The sequence below is a fragment of the Selaginella moellendorffii genome, unplaced genomic scaffold, assembly GCF_000143415.4.
Source record: "Selaginella moellendorffii unplaced genomic scaffold, v1.0 SELMOscaffold_67, whole genome shotgun sequence".
Taxonomy (NCBI): domain Eukaryota; kingdom Viridiplantae; phylum Streptophyta; class Lycopodiopsida; order Selaginellales; family Selaginellaceae; genus Selaginella; species Selaginella moellendorffii.
This window is the reverse complement of record NW_003314328.1, coordinates 296298-313240: the sequence shown is the minus strand read 5'-3', so window position 1 is coordinate 313240 and position 16943 is coordinate 296298. Positions and strand designations below refer to the sequence as shown.

Genomic DNA, 16943 nt, shown 5'->3' with positions numbered 1-16943 from the left:
GGACTGCTAGGTCAAGTGAAATCCTCATCATCGATGACTCGCCGATTAAAACTGCAGCGAACACGCACACATATGCAGTGCACCCCATCTCTTGCAGTATGGAAACTAGGGAGAAGAAACCGTATGTTCTGGGGGACCTTGCAAAACGGCTTGAAGCGATGGTGATAGAGAACCGGCCAGTCCAGGAGGTGGCTGCAGAAATCAACCAAATGGCAGATGGAACGGTATATCAGAAGCCATTTGATCGGACAGACACCAGTCATCATTTATGGCATGTATATTGTCTAGCCAAGCACTATCCGCATCTCCATAATCTGTTCAACCGGATGGGTTCTTCGACCACTGAACATGAGCGTGGACGTATTAGAGAAGAGATGGCATTACTATTGGGTTTAAATCCTGATAGTGTGGAGAGTGATGAAATTCCAAGATTATTGTATAGGCGTTGGAGGCAAAAAATAACAGTCTGAGATGGCATGTATTTATTTAAAAATGTAACTTATTATGGCATGGGGTTCCATGCCATTGTATTAATATTAAAAGACAATTCTTTGAGAGGATTTGCATTATACTAGAAGTGTTACAGCATGTTATTGGAAGTCTACGAAGTTGTTTTATTAATAAGGGGAAAGTAAAGATTGAATGGGGACTTGGGCTCCACCTAGACTCGGAGCAACTGAGCCAATATTAAAAGGATGGAAAGAAATTGGACGACAATGACAAGGAGAAGAGAGAGGTGAAGCAGTGAGAAGTGATTGAGTAGACATTTCCTTGTTTAAAATAAAATGGCATGTGCCTCAATGCAGTTGAATTTTGTTATATTTATATACTATATAAAGGTTTGGAAACCTTATTTTACAAGTGGGATAATGACAATTCCCACTTTAACGAAATAGAGCTTTAATGGCTTAGTATGCTTAGCTACTTGTGCTTGTGGGGAGTGTAGCCAAACGTTAAGTCCAATCTAGCCCGGGGAAAGGGATTGGGAGAGAATTTGGGAATTTGTGGATATAGGGCTAACACTCCATTGTTCATGCAATGAGTTGCTGAAACCAAGTAGGACTAAGTAGGAGCTGGTACAATAGGCAAAAACCTTGGTGAAGGAACTTTATTAAGGCCAAGGCCATGGTGATCGGATAGATGAGGTAAGCTAGCAAATTGGAAAGAAAAAATTTGTGGCTTACACTCCACTATTGTCCTCCCCATACTATACTTTTGAAGCTCACCAAACCCCTCAAGGTTTGGGAGACGAATGCTTTGGGCTTTCACCCTCAGACTTAAACTCAGACTCAGAATCGCACTCACACTCACACTCACACTCACACTCGCACTCGCACTCAGATTCGCACTCGCACTCGGTCTCAGACTCGGTCTCGGTCTCGGTCTTGGTCTCGGTCTCTGTCTCGGTCTTGGCCTTGGTGTCAGTGTCGGTCTCGGTCTCGATCTTAACCTCAAACTCTATCTTAGATCCATCTCGAACTCAACTCTAAACTCCACCTCGGATCCATCTCAGACTCCATCTCGGGTCCATATTGGACTCCATCTTGGGTCCATCTTGGACTTCATCTCAGGTCTATTTTTTACTCTATCTCAAACTCCATCTCAGACTCCTTCTTGGACTCCATCTTGAACTCCTTCTCAGACTCGTTCCTGACACTTCCATGTGTCACAATATTTGCTATATATCAGTCCTTCTTTTCTCCCTTTTTAGAGACTCATTCACATATTGCTTCATACTCATCCCTCAAGCACTTTGTTTGGAGTTCCACTCCCACTCTTGACTTTCTATATCGGAACCTTTGGTCCAAACATGTTATGCTTGTTGGATTTCCACTTCGACTACTACCATATGGCACCCTTTTGACTCCACTTTGGGGCTTAGAGATTTATGTTTCACAACTCCACCACCTATAAACGAAATTTGATATCCTCATCGAATGTTCAACCATTTTTTTTTTTAAGTAACCCTATTATAGATTACCATTTTCCTTAGTATTAAGCTAATATTCGTCAATGGTTCGACACCGAAAGCTCACCATGCCTTTACCCCCTCTAAGAAGCATAGTCTCTCCAACTTAAAAAGTCATTTGATCACATATGGTGGTTCTTCCCCTATATTTATTTAGTTTTCCAAAACTTGATAGAGACACCTTCTCTATCTCAATCCCACTACTCATTCTCAAGTAGTCTCACCTTTTATCAACATAACCATCATACTTTAGAACTTTAATTTTGACTTCTCAAGTCAATTTCTTGGGTCTCTCTAACATTTTGCATTACATATATTGTGCAAACTTCATTTCCCCATTTTAGGAAATTCTCTATTTGAGAGTACCATCATCCTCTTTTCTATTTCATGCCACCCTTGGTACTAAGTTCCACTTTTCTATAATTTGTGCTAGGGCTGTCTACAGCCCTATCATTTAGATACCTTGCTACTCCATCTTTTGGAACTTTTACCTTTGCCAAATTGGAGCATTTGTTGGAAATATATTTCCTTTCACACAATCCATTAACCTCCACCACTAGGTGGTTCCTTTCTTAACTTATAAATTGGATTCCTTCTAATAATTTTTAATGCCCATTCTTGGGCACTAATCTTTTACTCATATTCTTTGATCATTGCACCAAACAACATAGAACCATTACCTCCATCCTTGAGGTATCCTTTCGATTTCATAGCAAAGGCTTTGTTTTGCTAAGTCTAGAGGGTGTTCACCCTTAGTAAATCTCCTTAACATTTTTTTCTGTGAGCTCTATCCACGATTCAATGTTACAACCCTTCCATGGGTCCTTAGAAACTAAACTCACAATGCCATGTATTGCCATAACGTATTTCCCTTATGTGTCATTCCCACTTGGTCACCTTGACCATACCATATTATTACCAATAGTTCAAATCAACACTTTGAATTAGGAACTTTATTCCTTAACCTAGCAAGGACCTTGTCGTTGTTTAGCTATAAGATCATCTAGTGATCTCACCTTAGCACCTTAATAGGTTTTCTAATAGATACTAAGTTTTCTAGACATTTAAGTTGTTGACCATAACCTCGGAGGCATTTCCCACACTTGGCAGTGCGCCCAAGCTATCCTTTCTAGCAAAGGGTCCATAGCAACTAAGATTGGGTGTCCCTATCTCACTCATTACATCCTTGGTACCACTTACATTGCAGTGTTCAAATTAAATATGCCGAACTTTCACACTAAGTAATCTAACCATGCATCACAACTCTAGGGCATCCCTTGTTTGGCAGTGTGCCCAAGCCAGTCTCCTTATTAAGAGTCCATGACCACCGAAAAATCCTCATATTCCAAACTATCATTACACCTTAGTGAGTTGGGACTCAAACCCAAGTACTAAAAAGTTGGGACTCGAACCCAACCTGCATATGCATCTATGGATGGCATCGCGACAAATGCCTAGCATGACTCCCCATGCTGGTGCACCAAATTATACCTAATGCATGCTACAGATCGCTCAAGAACCTAAGTCCTCTTAATTGCCAAATCCTCTCACTTGACAAGTCTGTGATTATGTATGAACTCCTCCATACTTAGCCTTATGGGCCATCCTTTTTGAAATCAACACCTTTAACTAGGGTCTTTGTTCCCCTAACTTGCCAATCTCGCTTAGCAAATCACCCGACCAATATAATATGGTTTCATATATAAGCATGAAAATCCTTAACCATCGACTTTCATTAAAAGCTATCTCTTTTCACATTTAGGAATTAATTCCCTAACCTTGATAGCTTTGCTTCATAACAAGCTTCAAAACCACTCTTTTGCTATGTCACTCTAATTTCATACGTTCCAATAAATCATTTACACTTGTCTTTCTAGGTACTAACGTACCTGGAATTGTCTTTGGGAATATTAGAGGGACTCTATCTATTAACTTGCTAAAGCCTCTCCTTTCGCAAACTTTCTAATTACTATATAATTTAACATAGACAATTCCATACTTTAGACTCTCTATGGCAACATGGTTGCCAATAACAACACCTTTGAGCAATAACACTCACTTAATTCTCCACTCCCAACTTGCATAACCACCCTTAGCTATGCCCTTAAATTGCTATAGTTCAATTTTATCCTTTTACTATCAAACCATCACAACACCTTAGTGAGTTGGGACTTGAACCCAAGCACTAAAAAGTTGGGACTCGAACCCAACCTATATATACATGTACAGATGGCATCACCACGGATGGCTGGCGTGACTCCCCATGCTAGTGCACCAAATTATACCCAATGCATACTACGGATCACAACTCAAGAACCTAATTCCTCTGAATTGCCAAGTTCTTTTACTTGACAAATCTGTGGTTATGCATGGACTCCTCCATGCTTAGCCCTATGAGCCACCCTTTTTTAAGTCAACACATTCAACTAGGGTCTTTGTTCCTTTAACTTGCCAATTTTGCTTAGCAAGTCACCCAACCAGCATAATATGGTTTCATGTATAAGCGTGAAAGTCCTTAACCATCGACTTTCATTCAAAGTCATTTCTTTTCACATTCGGGAACTAATTCCTTAACCTTGATAGTTTTGCCTTATAATAAGCTTCAAGACCACTCTTTTGCTATGTCACTATGATTTCACGCATTCCAATAAACCATTTATATTTGTCTTTCTAGGTACTAACGTACCTGGAATTATCTTCAGGAATATTGGAGGGACTTTATCCCTTAACTTGCTAAAGCCTCTTCTTTCACAAACTTTCTAATTGCTATATAATTTAACATGGACAATTCCATACTTTAAACTCTTCATAGCAGCACGATTGCAAGTAACAACACCTTTGAGTAGTAACACCCACTTAATTCTTTACTCCTAACTTGCACAACCACCTTTAAGTATACCTTTAAATTCCTATAGTTCAATTTTATCCCTTTACTATCAAACCATCATTACACCCTAGTGAGTTGGGATTCAAACCCAAGCACTAGAAAGTTAGGACTCAAACCCAACTTGCATATGCATCTACAAACAACATCACCACAGATGCTTGGCATGACTCCCCATGCTGGTGCATTAAATTATACCCAATGCATGCTATGGATCACAACTCAAGAACCTAATTCCTCTGAACTACCAAGTTCTTTTATTTGACAAGTCTATGATTACGCATGGACTCCTCTATGCTTAGCCCTATGGGCCACCCTTTTTGAAGTCAACACCTTCAACTAGGTGTGAGATACAAATCCCTAAGCCCCAAAGTGGAGCCGAAAGGGTGCCACATGATAGTTGCCGAAATGAAAGCCAAATGAGCGTAACACGTTTGGACTAAAAGTTCTAACTTGAAAGTTGAGAGCGGGAATGGAACTCCCAACGAAGGGCTTGAGGAACAAGCACGAAGTGAGCAATAAGTGAGTCTCTAAAAAAGGGACATAAAAGGACCAACACATGACATGTGAAAGTGTTCGAGATGGAGTCCGAGATAAACCCGAGATGGAGTCCAAGATGGACCCGAGATGGAGTCCGAGATGGAGTCCAAGATGAACCTGAGATGGAGTCCAAGATGGACCTGAGATGGAGTCCAAGATGGACCTAAGATGGAGTCTGAGATGGAGTTTGAGATGGACCCGAGATGGAGTCCAAGATGGACCTGAGATGGAGTCTGAGATGGAGTCCAAGATGGACCCGAGATGGAGTCTGAGATGGAGTCCGAGATGGACCCGAGATGGAGTCCGAGATGAAGTCTGAGATGGACCCAAGATGAAGTCTGAGATGGACCTGAGATGGAGTCCGAGATGGAGTCTGAAATGGACCCGAGATGGAGTCCGAGATGGAATCGAAACCGAGACCGAGTCCGAGTCTGAGTCTGAGTCTGAGACCGAGACCGAGTCTGAGTCTGAGACCGAAACCGAGTCTGAGTCCGAGTTCGAGTCCAAATACTAATATAGGTTGTTGGGTGAAAACCCAAAGCGATCGTCCCCTAGGAGGGGCTGCAAGGGAGTTTGGGGGTTGAACCCCAATGGAGCCAATTTGGCTAGGAAAGACTAGTTTTGCCCAGGAAAGCCATACTCAACTATTGGGTGATGAGATAACCACTAGGAAGTCCAAGGCTAGAGTGAATAGAGACTGACAAGCAGGGTAACTTGGTGAAGTGTTCAAGAGCTGGCTCTAGTTCCCCCGGGAGATCGAATGGGCAATGCTCCTAGTCCAAGTGTGGGTGGCATTACCTATTTGGATACTTGGCGTGGCTCAACGGAACCTCACTCTAAGCCCATGGCTAAAGCACCCAAAGGCGGAAGGTGGGGAAAGTACCCATGAGGCTTGCGTAGGGCCACAGTGTTCCAAAATGTTGTCTCAAAGTCCCAAACTATGGAAAGGAAGAGGAGTTGTCCTCTGGTGTAGTGACCAAGGATACGGTCATGTGGTGAGGAAGTCCCAAAGGACAGTGGGATTTAATGGTCGGGCCTATGGGCCTTGTCCCAATGGTAGTGTTGGCGAACATGGCTATGGACAGAAAAGAGACTTGGTAGGGATTGTAAAAGGGATATTGGGGAAGGTTATTCCCCATAAGCATCTTAAGGATGTTAAGGAGTGGATCTAGGATGGTTACTCATGGATGGATGGCTCAGTCTTTGAGAGATGGGACTACAATGCAGGTGGTGTTGAACCACTTGTGTGACCAAGGTGAATGGGCATGACCTTAGCGTAATGGGCTGGTATGTTAGTGGTACCTTGGGGTGTCGGTCATGGGATCAGACACGTGGAGCACTTAGACCAAGTGCAAAGGTTGAGTGGCATGGATGCCATTCTCGGGGCTAACAAGCCCCAAGTCCTAAATCGGACTTATGGACGTTGTGAATGAGACTCTTTCAAATGGTTAGAGGTGTGGTTAAGTGACTAAAGTAGAATAGAAAAATTAGTCACATACACGAGGGTTTTTGTTCCCCTAACTTGCCAATTTCACTTAGCAAGTCACCCAACCAGTATAACATGGTTTTATGCATAAGCGTGAAAATCCTTAACTATCAGCTTTCATTCAAAGTCATCTCTTTTCACATTTAGGAATTAATTCTCTAACCTTGATAGCTTTGCCTCATAGCAAGTTTCAAAACCATGCTTTTGCTATATCACTTTGATTTCACATGTTCCAATAAACCATTTATACTTGTCTTTCTAGGTACTAACCTACTTGGAATTATCTTTGGAAATATTACAGGGACTCTATCCTTTAACTTGCTAAAAAGTTTTCTTTCACAAACTTTCTAATTGCCATTTAATCCAATATGGACAATTCCATACTTTAGACTCTTCATGGAAACACGGTTGCCAATAACAACACCTTTAAGTAGTAACACCCACTTAATTCTCCACTCCCAACTTGCATAACCACTCTTAATTATACACTTTAATTCCTATAATTTAGTTATATCCCTTTATTATCAAACCATCATTATGCCTTAGTGAGTTGGGATTCGAACCCAAGCATTAGAGAGTTGGGATTCGAACCCAACCTGCATATGCATCTACGGATGGCATCACCACAAATGTCTGGCATGACTCCTCATGCGAGTGCACCAAATTATACCCAATACATGCTACGGATCACAACTCAAAAATCTAATTCCTCTAAACTACCAAATCCTCTCACTTGACAAGCCTATGATTATGTATAGACTCTTCCATGCTTAGCTTTATGAGCCACCTTTTTTTAAGTTAACACCTTCAACTAAGGCTTTTGCTCCCCCAACTTGCCAATCTCACTTAGCAAATCACTTGACCACCGTAATATGATTTCATGTATAAGCATGAAAGTCTTTAACCATCAATTTTCATTCAAAGCCATTTCTTTTCACATTTGGGAATTAGTTCCCTAACTTTAATAGTTTTGCCTCATAGTAAGCTTCAAGACCACGTTTTTGTTATATCACTCTGATTTCATATGTTCTAATAAACTATTTACACTTGTCTTTCTAGGTACTAACCTACCTGGAATTGTCTTTGGGAATATTAAAGGGACTTTATCCCTTAACTTGCTAATGCCTGTTCTTTTGCAAACTTTTTAATTGCCATATAATCTAATATGGACAATTCCATACTTTAGACTGTCTATGGCATCATAATTTCCAATAGCAACACCTTTAAGTAGTAACACCCATTTGATTCTTCACTCCCAATTTGCACAACCAACTTTAGCTATGCTCTTCAATTCTTATGATTCAGTTCTATCTTTTTATTATTTGCTTTTTCACATTATATGTTCCCTTTGGTTATTCTTTTCTAGGTTAGAAAAATAACATTTTATTTTCTCCCATACCTTAGCAAGGATAAATCTACCCAATAGGTTGAGAGTGGTTCCTCAATCTGGATATACTCATCTTGTAATCCCACACACAAGGATTAATGTTGCTACTCACGATCCTTTGTATGTCTGTTACTAACCTTGTTAAAAAAAAATTAGCTTTATCTAATTTTGGATAGATTAATTTCTCCCATCTTTAACTTTCTACCACTTTAAACATTGGATAGCACCTTATATTCATTATTCTTTAACGATTTAGTCCTTATAGTTTTATTTAATACCCTCATGATACCAAACACTACTTCTTGGGTGTTTAAGAGTGTTTAAGTGTCTTAATGATGAATTTCTTTGACAACTTTTATTGATTTAATCTGTAAATTCTACTTCATTCCAGCATAAAAGACATTTAAATTTTCAACATTAAATAAAATATTTCAAACCTTAATATTTTTTATCTTTAAAATATTAATAGGATAAGAAGAAATAAAGTTTCAAAATCCTCTGAGCATTATAATGTTACTTCATATTTGCTTTAAACTTTGCAAATGCTGAAAGTGCTAACCAGCAGGAACTTTCAACTTTTTCTAGCAGCCATCCTGTCATTATCTCCTCATCCTTCATAGCCCCATGTTGAGCACTGATAGCACAATAACATAATAACATCAGACTCATTTCCACTCCAGAGCTGCTTGGTGCCACTAGAAGAGCTTGTTGAGGCAGAAAGTACATGCCATATCCCCAGACCAGCAGCAACTTGCCCCAGCCACGATATGTGGCAGGATTGCGTCTTCAGCCCTTGGCCAAGGATCTGCCCGTTTTTCTCAAATCCCTCTCAGCAGCAAAGGCTTATCATGGATGTGGGCAAAGAGTGCGTGGAGATGGATTACACTGGTTATGGTAGCGTGCTCGAGCTCAGGGGAAGCGCCTCAGGGGATTTGCCGCTTCGTGGGATCCACTTGAAAAGGACGCCTGTAAGCTTGTATCTCCTCTGACTTAAAGAACATTAAATCTGAAATGCATTCTTACATGATGCCTGCGAGGACTTGACGATCCAGAAGTTTCTATGATGAAACTAAGTCAAGCTCAGGACTAGCATACTTTTCTAGTAATCTTGTTCCAAGTATCTCACACGAAGCATAAGATAAACATCTTGGCAGTTGCTCACGTTTTCTCCAAACATATGGTGCGAACAAGACATTGCAAAGCTGCTCCTAGTTTTCTTATCATGTCATCGACCTTTTCTCAGGTGCCTTGGAATTTTGCTTTCCATCTCCCGGCTTGCGAGGTATGATTTCTCCACTTTCCATTTGCCTTTATACACTTTTTTCTGATTCCCATGGTCAGGGTGGCTGCTAGTCTCTTCTTCGAGATTTTCCTCATCGCTTTGTTTCTTTGGTAATTCTTCTGGGCTTCCTGAAAGTGAGGCATGAAAGGTGTATATTTTTAATTCCTTGTTCTCTACTGTAGTAAAACGTTATGCTGAGAAGCTCGCATCTGTGAAAGCAGCCCAACCTCTGGAACTTCTAAAGTTAAAAACGTGCGTGTCTCTACAGCTCCGCGAAAATTATTAGCGATGTATATCAGTGTGTAGACTCTCCTCAGTGCTGCTTGTGATCCGTGGTTTGATCTGCATGGGACAACCACGAATCCACAATGTGAACCATCCTACTGTTGGATCCCTCCTGGTCGCCGGTATCATCAGTTCCATGCTCCGGACCACCATCCTCGGTCTTGCAATTCGTCGCCTGCAACTCTCGACTCGAGCTATCGCCACCTCCTTCCCACATCGAAGGCATGGACGAGAGCTCCGAGCTCTCCAATTTCCTGGGAAGATTTACACGCTGCTGCTCGTGTTGCTGCTGCTGATCCAGCGAGCTCAGCAGTGGCGAGCTCGCATTCTGGTCCAGGCCGAGCTCGTCCAGCGGTGTTCTCAGAAAGTCCCCCATACTGGGAGGAGCTTGCTGCTGCCTCGAGTGCTCGTGAGGAGCAGCGCTGGCGGCCACCGCGGCGGACATGTACTTGAAGTATGGCGACGATGATCCAAACCCAGCGGCCGTGGCCTCGGAGTGAGCTCTCGAGCCGAAAGCTGGGAGCAAAGCCGAGGGGTCGAGCGGTGGAAGTCCCTGCAACGCCTGGTGGTGTGGACCTGCGAAGCCCAGGATCGAGCGTGTGGCCGTCGGGGGCCTGCCGAGATCCAGGAACTCGAGGCCGTTTCGCTGGTGCATCGACGAGGAGAGGAACGGAACCGACGGGATCCCAGTGAGCTGCTGCACCATCGCCCGGAAGTTGGAGCTGTCCGCCTCGAGGACGGTGGTGGGAGGCTTCCGCGACGCGCGAGCTCGCTTCTTTGTTACCTTCCCGGATCCTGTTCCTAGAGCTCCCGCCCCACCGAGGAGCTTGTTGGCGATGGTGGCGCTGCCCCGGTTTGGCGCCGTGGAGGAATTCGTGGTGGCACTGCCATAGCCGTGAGCTCCAGCGTCCCCGTCGTGCTGAAAATCTGTGGGCTGATCGAGCTTGTCACCGCTGGTGGCGAATTGACGCGATGGAGGCGAAGCTTTGTTGAGAGCGCTAAGAAGCGATTTGTCGGCCATCGTGGCGGTGGTAGGCGAATCGCTGGAACCTAGAGGAGACCAAGAGAAGTGGTGGTGGTTGTGATCAGCGGCGGTGGTAGCGCTAGCGGCACTGGATTTGAGCGACCAGAGAGACGTCTCGTGGAAGGAAGAAGGCAACTTTGGCTCCCAGGTTGCCATTGACAGCGATTGGAGATGGAGAGACGAAGCAGCACAGGAGGAATCCGAGCTCCTGGAATCATTCACAGGCGTGAATTCTCTCGTCCCCTCTCAAGGATCTTCCTCTCCGCTCGCATCAAGCTCTCTCGGCCTCGAATCGAATTATATATCTTTATCCTCGGGGATTCGCTCGTGAGATCATCGCGCGCTATCGCATTTGGATAGACAGACCTGGAATTTGCGATTCTCTGACCGCTCGAGAACCTGTAGCGCTCACCTGGGGATCGGTGGGCGATGGTCTAGAAGAGATTGTGTAATAGGAAGAGGCAAGTATTTTTCGGCCCAAGGAAGATTTTTTAGCTGGATTTGAGACCGTGTGAATGGAACCGTAGATCCACACCGTTGACGGCGGCTACCGTACGCTAGCTCCCCTCGTGTCCGTACGCCGCAACCGGCGGAATCTGGTAGGTGGAAAACGATCCGGTCGCGCTGCTGCTGTCGGAAAAAAGTAAAAAAATAAAAGCGACCGGGCACAGTGGAATATGCGGAATATATGACTGGCATCTGGCAGTAACTACGTCTGCATGCACAGTCCATATTGCTCCACGTGTCTTGGGTGAATTTGCCCTAATAGCCGGCATTTTGTTTTTGGTTGCACCAACTTGGGTTACCTTGATTGATTTTGATCTTTTGATGGGGCTGGTTTTCACTTGTTCAAGGCGGTGGTAATTTTTTCCTCACTCGTGCAATCAATGCGATAGCGATTCACTTGGAAAAGCAGCGGCTGGTCAAAATCTACACACAGAAGCTTCGCTCTTCTCGGTCTAAACAGGAAAAAAGTAAAAAATGGTAATTGTTAATGTCTTAAGACCTTGATTGATCACAACCTACGTGATCTTCCATTCGTATCTTCTCTCTTTTTTTTCTTGGAGGAAACGAATCCAAAGACTCAAAACAGAACCTTCCTTGTGGTAAAACTTGAAAAAAAAAAAGAGGAAGGGGTCTCGTCTTTTAGAAGAACGCGCTTTGCTGACGTTGGCACGTGTCACGCTGATGTGGCGGGTATGGCTTGGGAATATATCGGATTTGAACCGGGAACCACCACCCAACTGTACTTCCGGGATAGATAGATGTGAGGCTTCATTGAATGCGCACCGGGGCCACATTCCGATGTGGAAAGTCGAGAGCGTGGTGGTTGGCTGGGCGGTGACGTTTTCCGCCGCGGAATGGGCGAGCGAGCGAGTGCTACGTGGCAGGTCTCTGGTCGGCGATTCCGCGTCACCGCAATCAATTCGCAAAGGCTTGCTTGGCGGCCTCCGTACGCATGCATGGAGTTACGTACGCGTGATCTTCTTGATCTTAGAAACACACCATGTGAGGCGAGGCCAACCAAACTTGACCGAAACTCCTGCGAGACAGTGGCTTTGAAAGGTTAGATTTTTCCTCCCCTGTTTGACTTGTCCAAGGCCACGTACCTGAGAATCAATCGCGAGTGTTCGTGAACAAGGCCAGAGTTAGTGTAAGCAAAGTCCCGATTAGCGCAATCATCCTTCGCTGCTTGACACTCCATGGATCTGCGAGTCTTTGATGCATACCTCGTATGAAATCCATTGTCGTGATCGAGCTGGATCGCTTCACATCCTTTGGTTTCTGTTTGGACACGGGTGGAGGAGTCCATGTCGAGAATGGGCTCCAGGGGCCGGAGCAAACTTCCAGACCACCCCCGTTGGCGCGCACTCGAAACTTGCAGCTCTTATTACTGTTGTTGATATCAAGCATGAACCTACAGTAGAAAAAATCAAAAAAGAAACAATTAAGTGTGCAGTCTACTTCCTTGTCCCGAGAACATTAATGGACGTACCTTGGAGTGGAGCCCTCGTAAACTTGGAGTAACTTGCCAGGCGCTGACTCCATCTGGAGTGTGTAAGAGACGACCTCTCGCTGATCCAGATGCGTCCACGATACGGAAAGGAAATCATTGGAACGAGCCAGCTGTGGTGCGTCCAGTGCGGGAAGAACGATCTGAGCTGGGAGAGTAACCGAAGACAAGTCGCTCAGATGGCTCGCACCGGCAGAGTTGATAGCCTAGACAAAGCTGTTGAGCAAAAACCGAGAATATCTGTTTGGGTCTTTTTACCTGGACAGCCACCTGATAAGATCTCCCAGGTACGAGCTTTACAACTTTGTAAGACGTCGAATCCCCCTCGTACACCTTGAAAAGATAGATTTGCAATCAATACATGTAGACAGTTAAGAGAGAAAAAAAAGACGATTCAAACCTTATGCATATGACCAGACTTAGAATGATCCATGAGAAGCCTGTATCTGCAGAAAGGTCGAATAAAAAGTAAGGTCTTTGAAAGATCAACAACACCAACCTCAAGATCGGTGCTCCATTGTCGCAAGTAGGGGCAGCCCACCTGACACGGACACTTGTTGGTGATATTCCAGAAAATGTTGGCGGGGATGGAGGAAGAGGACACGCTGCAAGTGTGGAGGCAGTCACAAAGCTTGGTCCAGAAGGGCCATACACATTGTAGGCTACGAGCCGGAACATGTATGAATGCCCAGGCAGTAGCGACGGTAACGCGTAACTGCAGCAAGCTTTTTAGATGAAGTAAAACATAAAATAATTGCTTACTTGAGCAATGCCCCTTTGTATACTTCAGTCCACTCGTCCGTAGTGTCCTCTATATGCGTTTTGTTATGTCTTGGATTGTTCTTGAAGGCTTCGGGTTTTTTTTTCATGTGAAGGCCAAAAGAAATCACGCTAGCACCATTGTCTCGCTGTGGAAGCTGCAAAAATCGTTAAACTAATGAGCCCGATAAATTTTCAATAGCAACAATTTGATACCTCCCATTGTAGCGACACAGTATCGGTTGATGTTTCACTAATGACAAGAGACGGTGGCGAAGGACAAGACGGAGATGTCTTAGAGAGGATGATCTTGCTGCAAACGCTTTCTCCAACCGAATTCAAGGCCTGGCAAGCCACGAGATATGAATGTAAAGAATCGAGAAGGCACACAACCTGCAAGCAGAAAGCATATGAAGTCCATGGCTGAAGGTTCTTCAATGTATACGCAAGAGCAGGACCATCGTACACAGATTGAACAGCGTGACGTTCCTGGTCATTATCTTCAGTCTGTGTTTCCTGCGTCTAAACTTATATAAGCGAAAACAACCTTACGAGATTATCTGTACCTCACATTTTCCTCCCCAGCAATGTAACGATCAGTTCCAGATGAATAAAAACGAAACATCTCATTCTGCCGGTTTGTTGCATCATATCCTAGATTGGCCATTTGAAGACGGTAAGATAGTATGCAACTACCGTTTGGCTTTGGCGAGATCCACCTGCAACGTCACTTGTGTGTCATAGAACTCGTTTAAAGCGAGAATCTCAGTTACCGTAGAGAAACGGTGGTAGATGATACATTGACAATAGTTGGAGTTTCAGGGGCATCCGGAACAGCTGCTTTTGTCCAAACTTCACTCGGGCCTACACAACAAAAAATCAGTCAAAGCCAGCTGCAGACAACTACCATACCGCTCCAACCGCTAGAACCAGCTTTGTTCAAAGCCTGTACTTTAAAAATGTATTTCTGCCCGGGAATAAGCTTGTCTACGCCAACAGAAAGCTCATCCCCTCGATATACACACAAAGAGTCGCTTGTTTCTGCAATTAGCATCTAAGACGAAAAATTAAAATCTGTTGATAGAAGTGTAACATTACCTCTAAACGATATCCGAGAATAGCTGAGCCACCGTCGTGGTTGGGACGGTCCCAGGAAACTTTCAGCGATGTACTTCGTATTTCTGAAAACACCGGAGACGAGGGAGCTTCTGACAGGCCAGGAGAAGTCATAAAAGAAGCTGCATACACAAACGAACTAAGAACGGCGTTATTACTTCATAAGAGAATCTGAATACCTTCTTGAGAAAAATCTCCACATCCCTCGTTATTCTTTGCTCTTACCTGCACATGATATTGACATCCTGCACGAACGACTCAGCTTGTCGATTACAAATGCCATCTTATGCGTACCAGGACGAAGACCAATGAGGTTGCACGTGCTCGATTGACCGCTATATGCTTGAGTCCAGCAGCTGCCAGACGCCTTCAGCTTGAACTCCAGTTCATACCTGAATGAAACCGCATGAGATTTGTTTTATTAGTAAAGTACTGTGTATGACAAACCCGGTTATAGAGCTTCCACCGTTGTAATCAGGTGGGCTCCAGCCGATGACTCCAGAGGTTGATGTCTTGCCAAGAATGCTAAGTGACCGAGGCGCAGATGGAGGTGAGTGCGATGTTGAAAACCTCGCAGACGCGCTAAATGCACCTTTCCCAATGCCATTGTGAGCAAGAACTCTGAACTTATAGCTGGTTCCACTCCTCAGGTTACCAACTTCACAACTAAGAGATAAAAGTATTAATAAATGGCAAATCATCCTGAAAAAATGTCAAACCTTCGTTCCTCGCCACTGTAAACAACGGAAAACGGCCCGTCGAGTCCTGCATCATAAAATATCATATACATATGTATGAAAGTTGCCGTTTACCATCGTCAGCCTCAAGAGTATAAGAGGATACTGGTGAGCCATGATTGTCTGGTTCCTGTATTTCGAAGTGACAGAACGAAGCTCAGAAAAGTCTAAATAGAAATCTGGCAATACCTCCCAGCAAAGGGATATGGAGTTTCGAGACGAGCTCAAGAGACTAGGAGGCGTGGGTGCAGCAGGAACAGACGAAGCTGTGACATATGTCACTTCTTTACTGAGGCCACTCCAGCCTAGGCAGCTCAAAGCCTGGAGTGAGGAAAACGAGAAAATGAGAACGTAGACAAATAGAAAATGTCTACCTGCACACGAAAGATATAGCTGGTTCCCGGGACAAGCCGAGTCACTTTAACCGTGAGATTTGTGCCACCACTGTAGACGTTCTCAAAATCGCCGCCTGGACGCTTCATCTCAGCGATGTATTCACGTATCGCCATTCCGCCGGTAATCGAGGGTGGCGACCACTTCAACTATAGAGAAAAAAAAAAGAATCATCCAGCTTACAAAAGGAAAAAACGAGAAGAAACAAACCTTAAGCGAAGTTCTTCCACGATCCACGAGTAGCGGGCACTCCGGCGGGCATGGCGCGCATGGGATTGTAAAAAACATGATTTGGTCCGAGGAAAGAGGTGGTGGTGCTTCGTTCGAACATGAATCCGGAAGCATGACGCAAAGCCGGAAAACGTATCCCATCCCGGGTATCAAATCCTCAACCTGTTCTTCGTGGAATCCAACCAAGAAAAACAAAATGCACATATATCACACCAGCAACCGCGTGAAGAAGAAGAAAAAAACAAGCTCGAATACCTTGCTTGAGTTCTCCGAGCCACGATAGATCGTCTTCCACTCAAGACAGTCGAAATTCACCGCATACCCAGCCGCGGATGAGGTGAAAATCCCCTGCGGGAAATGCTCCGACCAGGCCACGGCAAACTCGATCAGCTCGGGCGCTCCGAGATCTCTTCCCATCCCCGCATTCTTCTTCCCGGGCCTCCGCCCGTGCAGATCGCTCCTCAGCGCCCTCTTCAACCCCAGCTCCAAGCAGTACTCGAATCCATCAGCGAAATCGACGTATTTCGGCCACTCCAGCAGCAAGCTGCTGCGATCCGCCGCTGCGCAGATCGGAATAGGCGGCGGAGCCCAGCGCCGCGGCTCCGGCAGCGTCTCCTCCGCCTCGCCCATTCCTGTCCAAGAGCCCTAAACCTAGAACAGAGTGTGCCCTAATAGTTTGAAAGTTTAAAGATATCAAATTCAAATAGCTATGGTTTTCCAGGGTTTGTTCCTCCAATGGACAAGCCCTGAAAAGAATGTCCCTGCACTTCTGACATGGGGTATGGGCTGTGGGCAGTTTGCCTCCATCTCTTTTTCCACCCTTCATTTCTACTTCT

General features: G+C 44.5%; 2 protein-coding genes across 4 annotated transcripts; both read right to left on the bottom strand.

The window, feature by feature from the left end:
• Positions 1 to 9683: 9683 nt before the first annotated feature.
• LOC9649728 lies at positions 9684 to 11325 on the bottom strand. Its single transcript, XM_002985303.2, has one exon. It carries the CDS (start codon positions 11011 to 11013, stop codon positions 9862 to 9864), a length of 1152 nt encoding a protein of 383 aa, XP_002985349.2. The 5' UTR covers positions 11014 to 11325; the 3' UTR covers positions 9684 to 9861.
• A 569-nt stretch (positions 11326 to 11894) lies between these two features.
• Positions 11895 to 16763, bottom strand: LOC9649727 (fibronectin type-III domain-containing protein 3a). 3 transcript variants are annotated; one of them, XM_024659290.1, is made up of 22 exons: positions 16363 to 16763; positions 16087 to 16269; positions 15858 to 16025; positions 15673 to 15804; positions 15559 to 15613; positions 15466 to 15511; positions 15194 to 15412; positions 15041 to 15138; positions 14926 to 14991; positions 14729 to 14868; positions 14543 to 14684; positions 14404 to 14494; positions 14202 to 14349; positions 14024 to 14152; positions 13847 to 13975; positions 13634 to 13788; positions 13371 to 13586; positions 13272 to 13317; positions 13130 to 13204; positions 12854 to 13077; positions 12468 to 12775; positions 11895 to 12400 (listed from the first exon to the last, which is right to left on the bottom strand). In XM_024659290.1, the coding sequence occupies exons 1-21, from the start codon at positions 16735 to 16737 to the stop codon at positions 12475 to 12477; spliced, it is 3138 nt and encodes a 1045-aa protein (XP_024515058.1). In that variant the 5' UTR covers positions 16738 to 16763; the 3' UTR covers positions 11895 to 12400; positions 12468 to 12474. The 3 variants fall into 3 exon arrangements, with proteins under 3 accessions (XP_024515058.1, XP_024515060.1, XP_024515059.1); XM_024659292.1 differs by having other exon boundaries at positions 13142 to 13204; XM_024659291.1 differs by having other exon boundaries at positions 14024 to 14146.
• Between the last annotated feature and the right edge of the window lie 180 nt (positions 16764 to 16943).

Bases quoted from the DNA above. Each gene is read 5' to 3' on its own strand.
- LOC9649727 (XM_024659290.1), bottom strand. From the start codon at position 16,737: ATGGGCGAGGCGGAGGAGACGCTGCCGGAGCCGCGGCGCTGGGCTCCG. The intron at 13,205-13,271 runs GTTTGAATCGTC...TATCTTTTCAAG, and splicing joins AGTCTGGTCATATGCATAAG to GTGTACGAGGGGGATTCGAC. The intron at 12,776-12,853 runs GTACGTCCATTA...TTTCTACTGTAG, and splicing joins TACGAGGGCTCCACTCCAAG to GTTCATGCTTGATATCAACA.
- LOC9649728 (XM_002985303.2), bottom strand. From the start codon at position 11,013: ATGGCAACCTGGGAGCCAAAGTTGCCTTCTTCCTTCCACGAGACGTCT.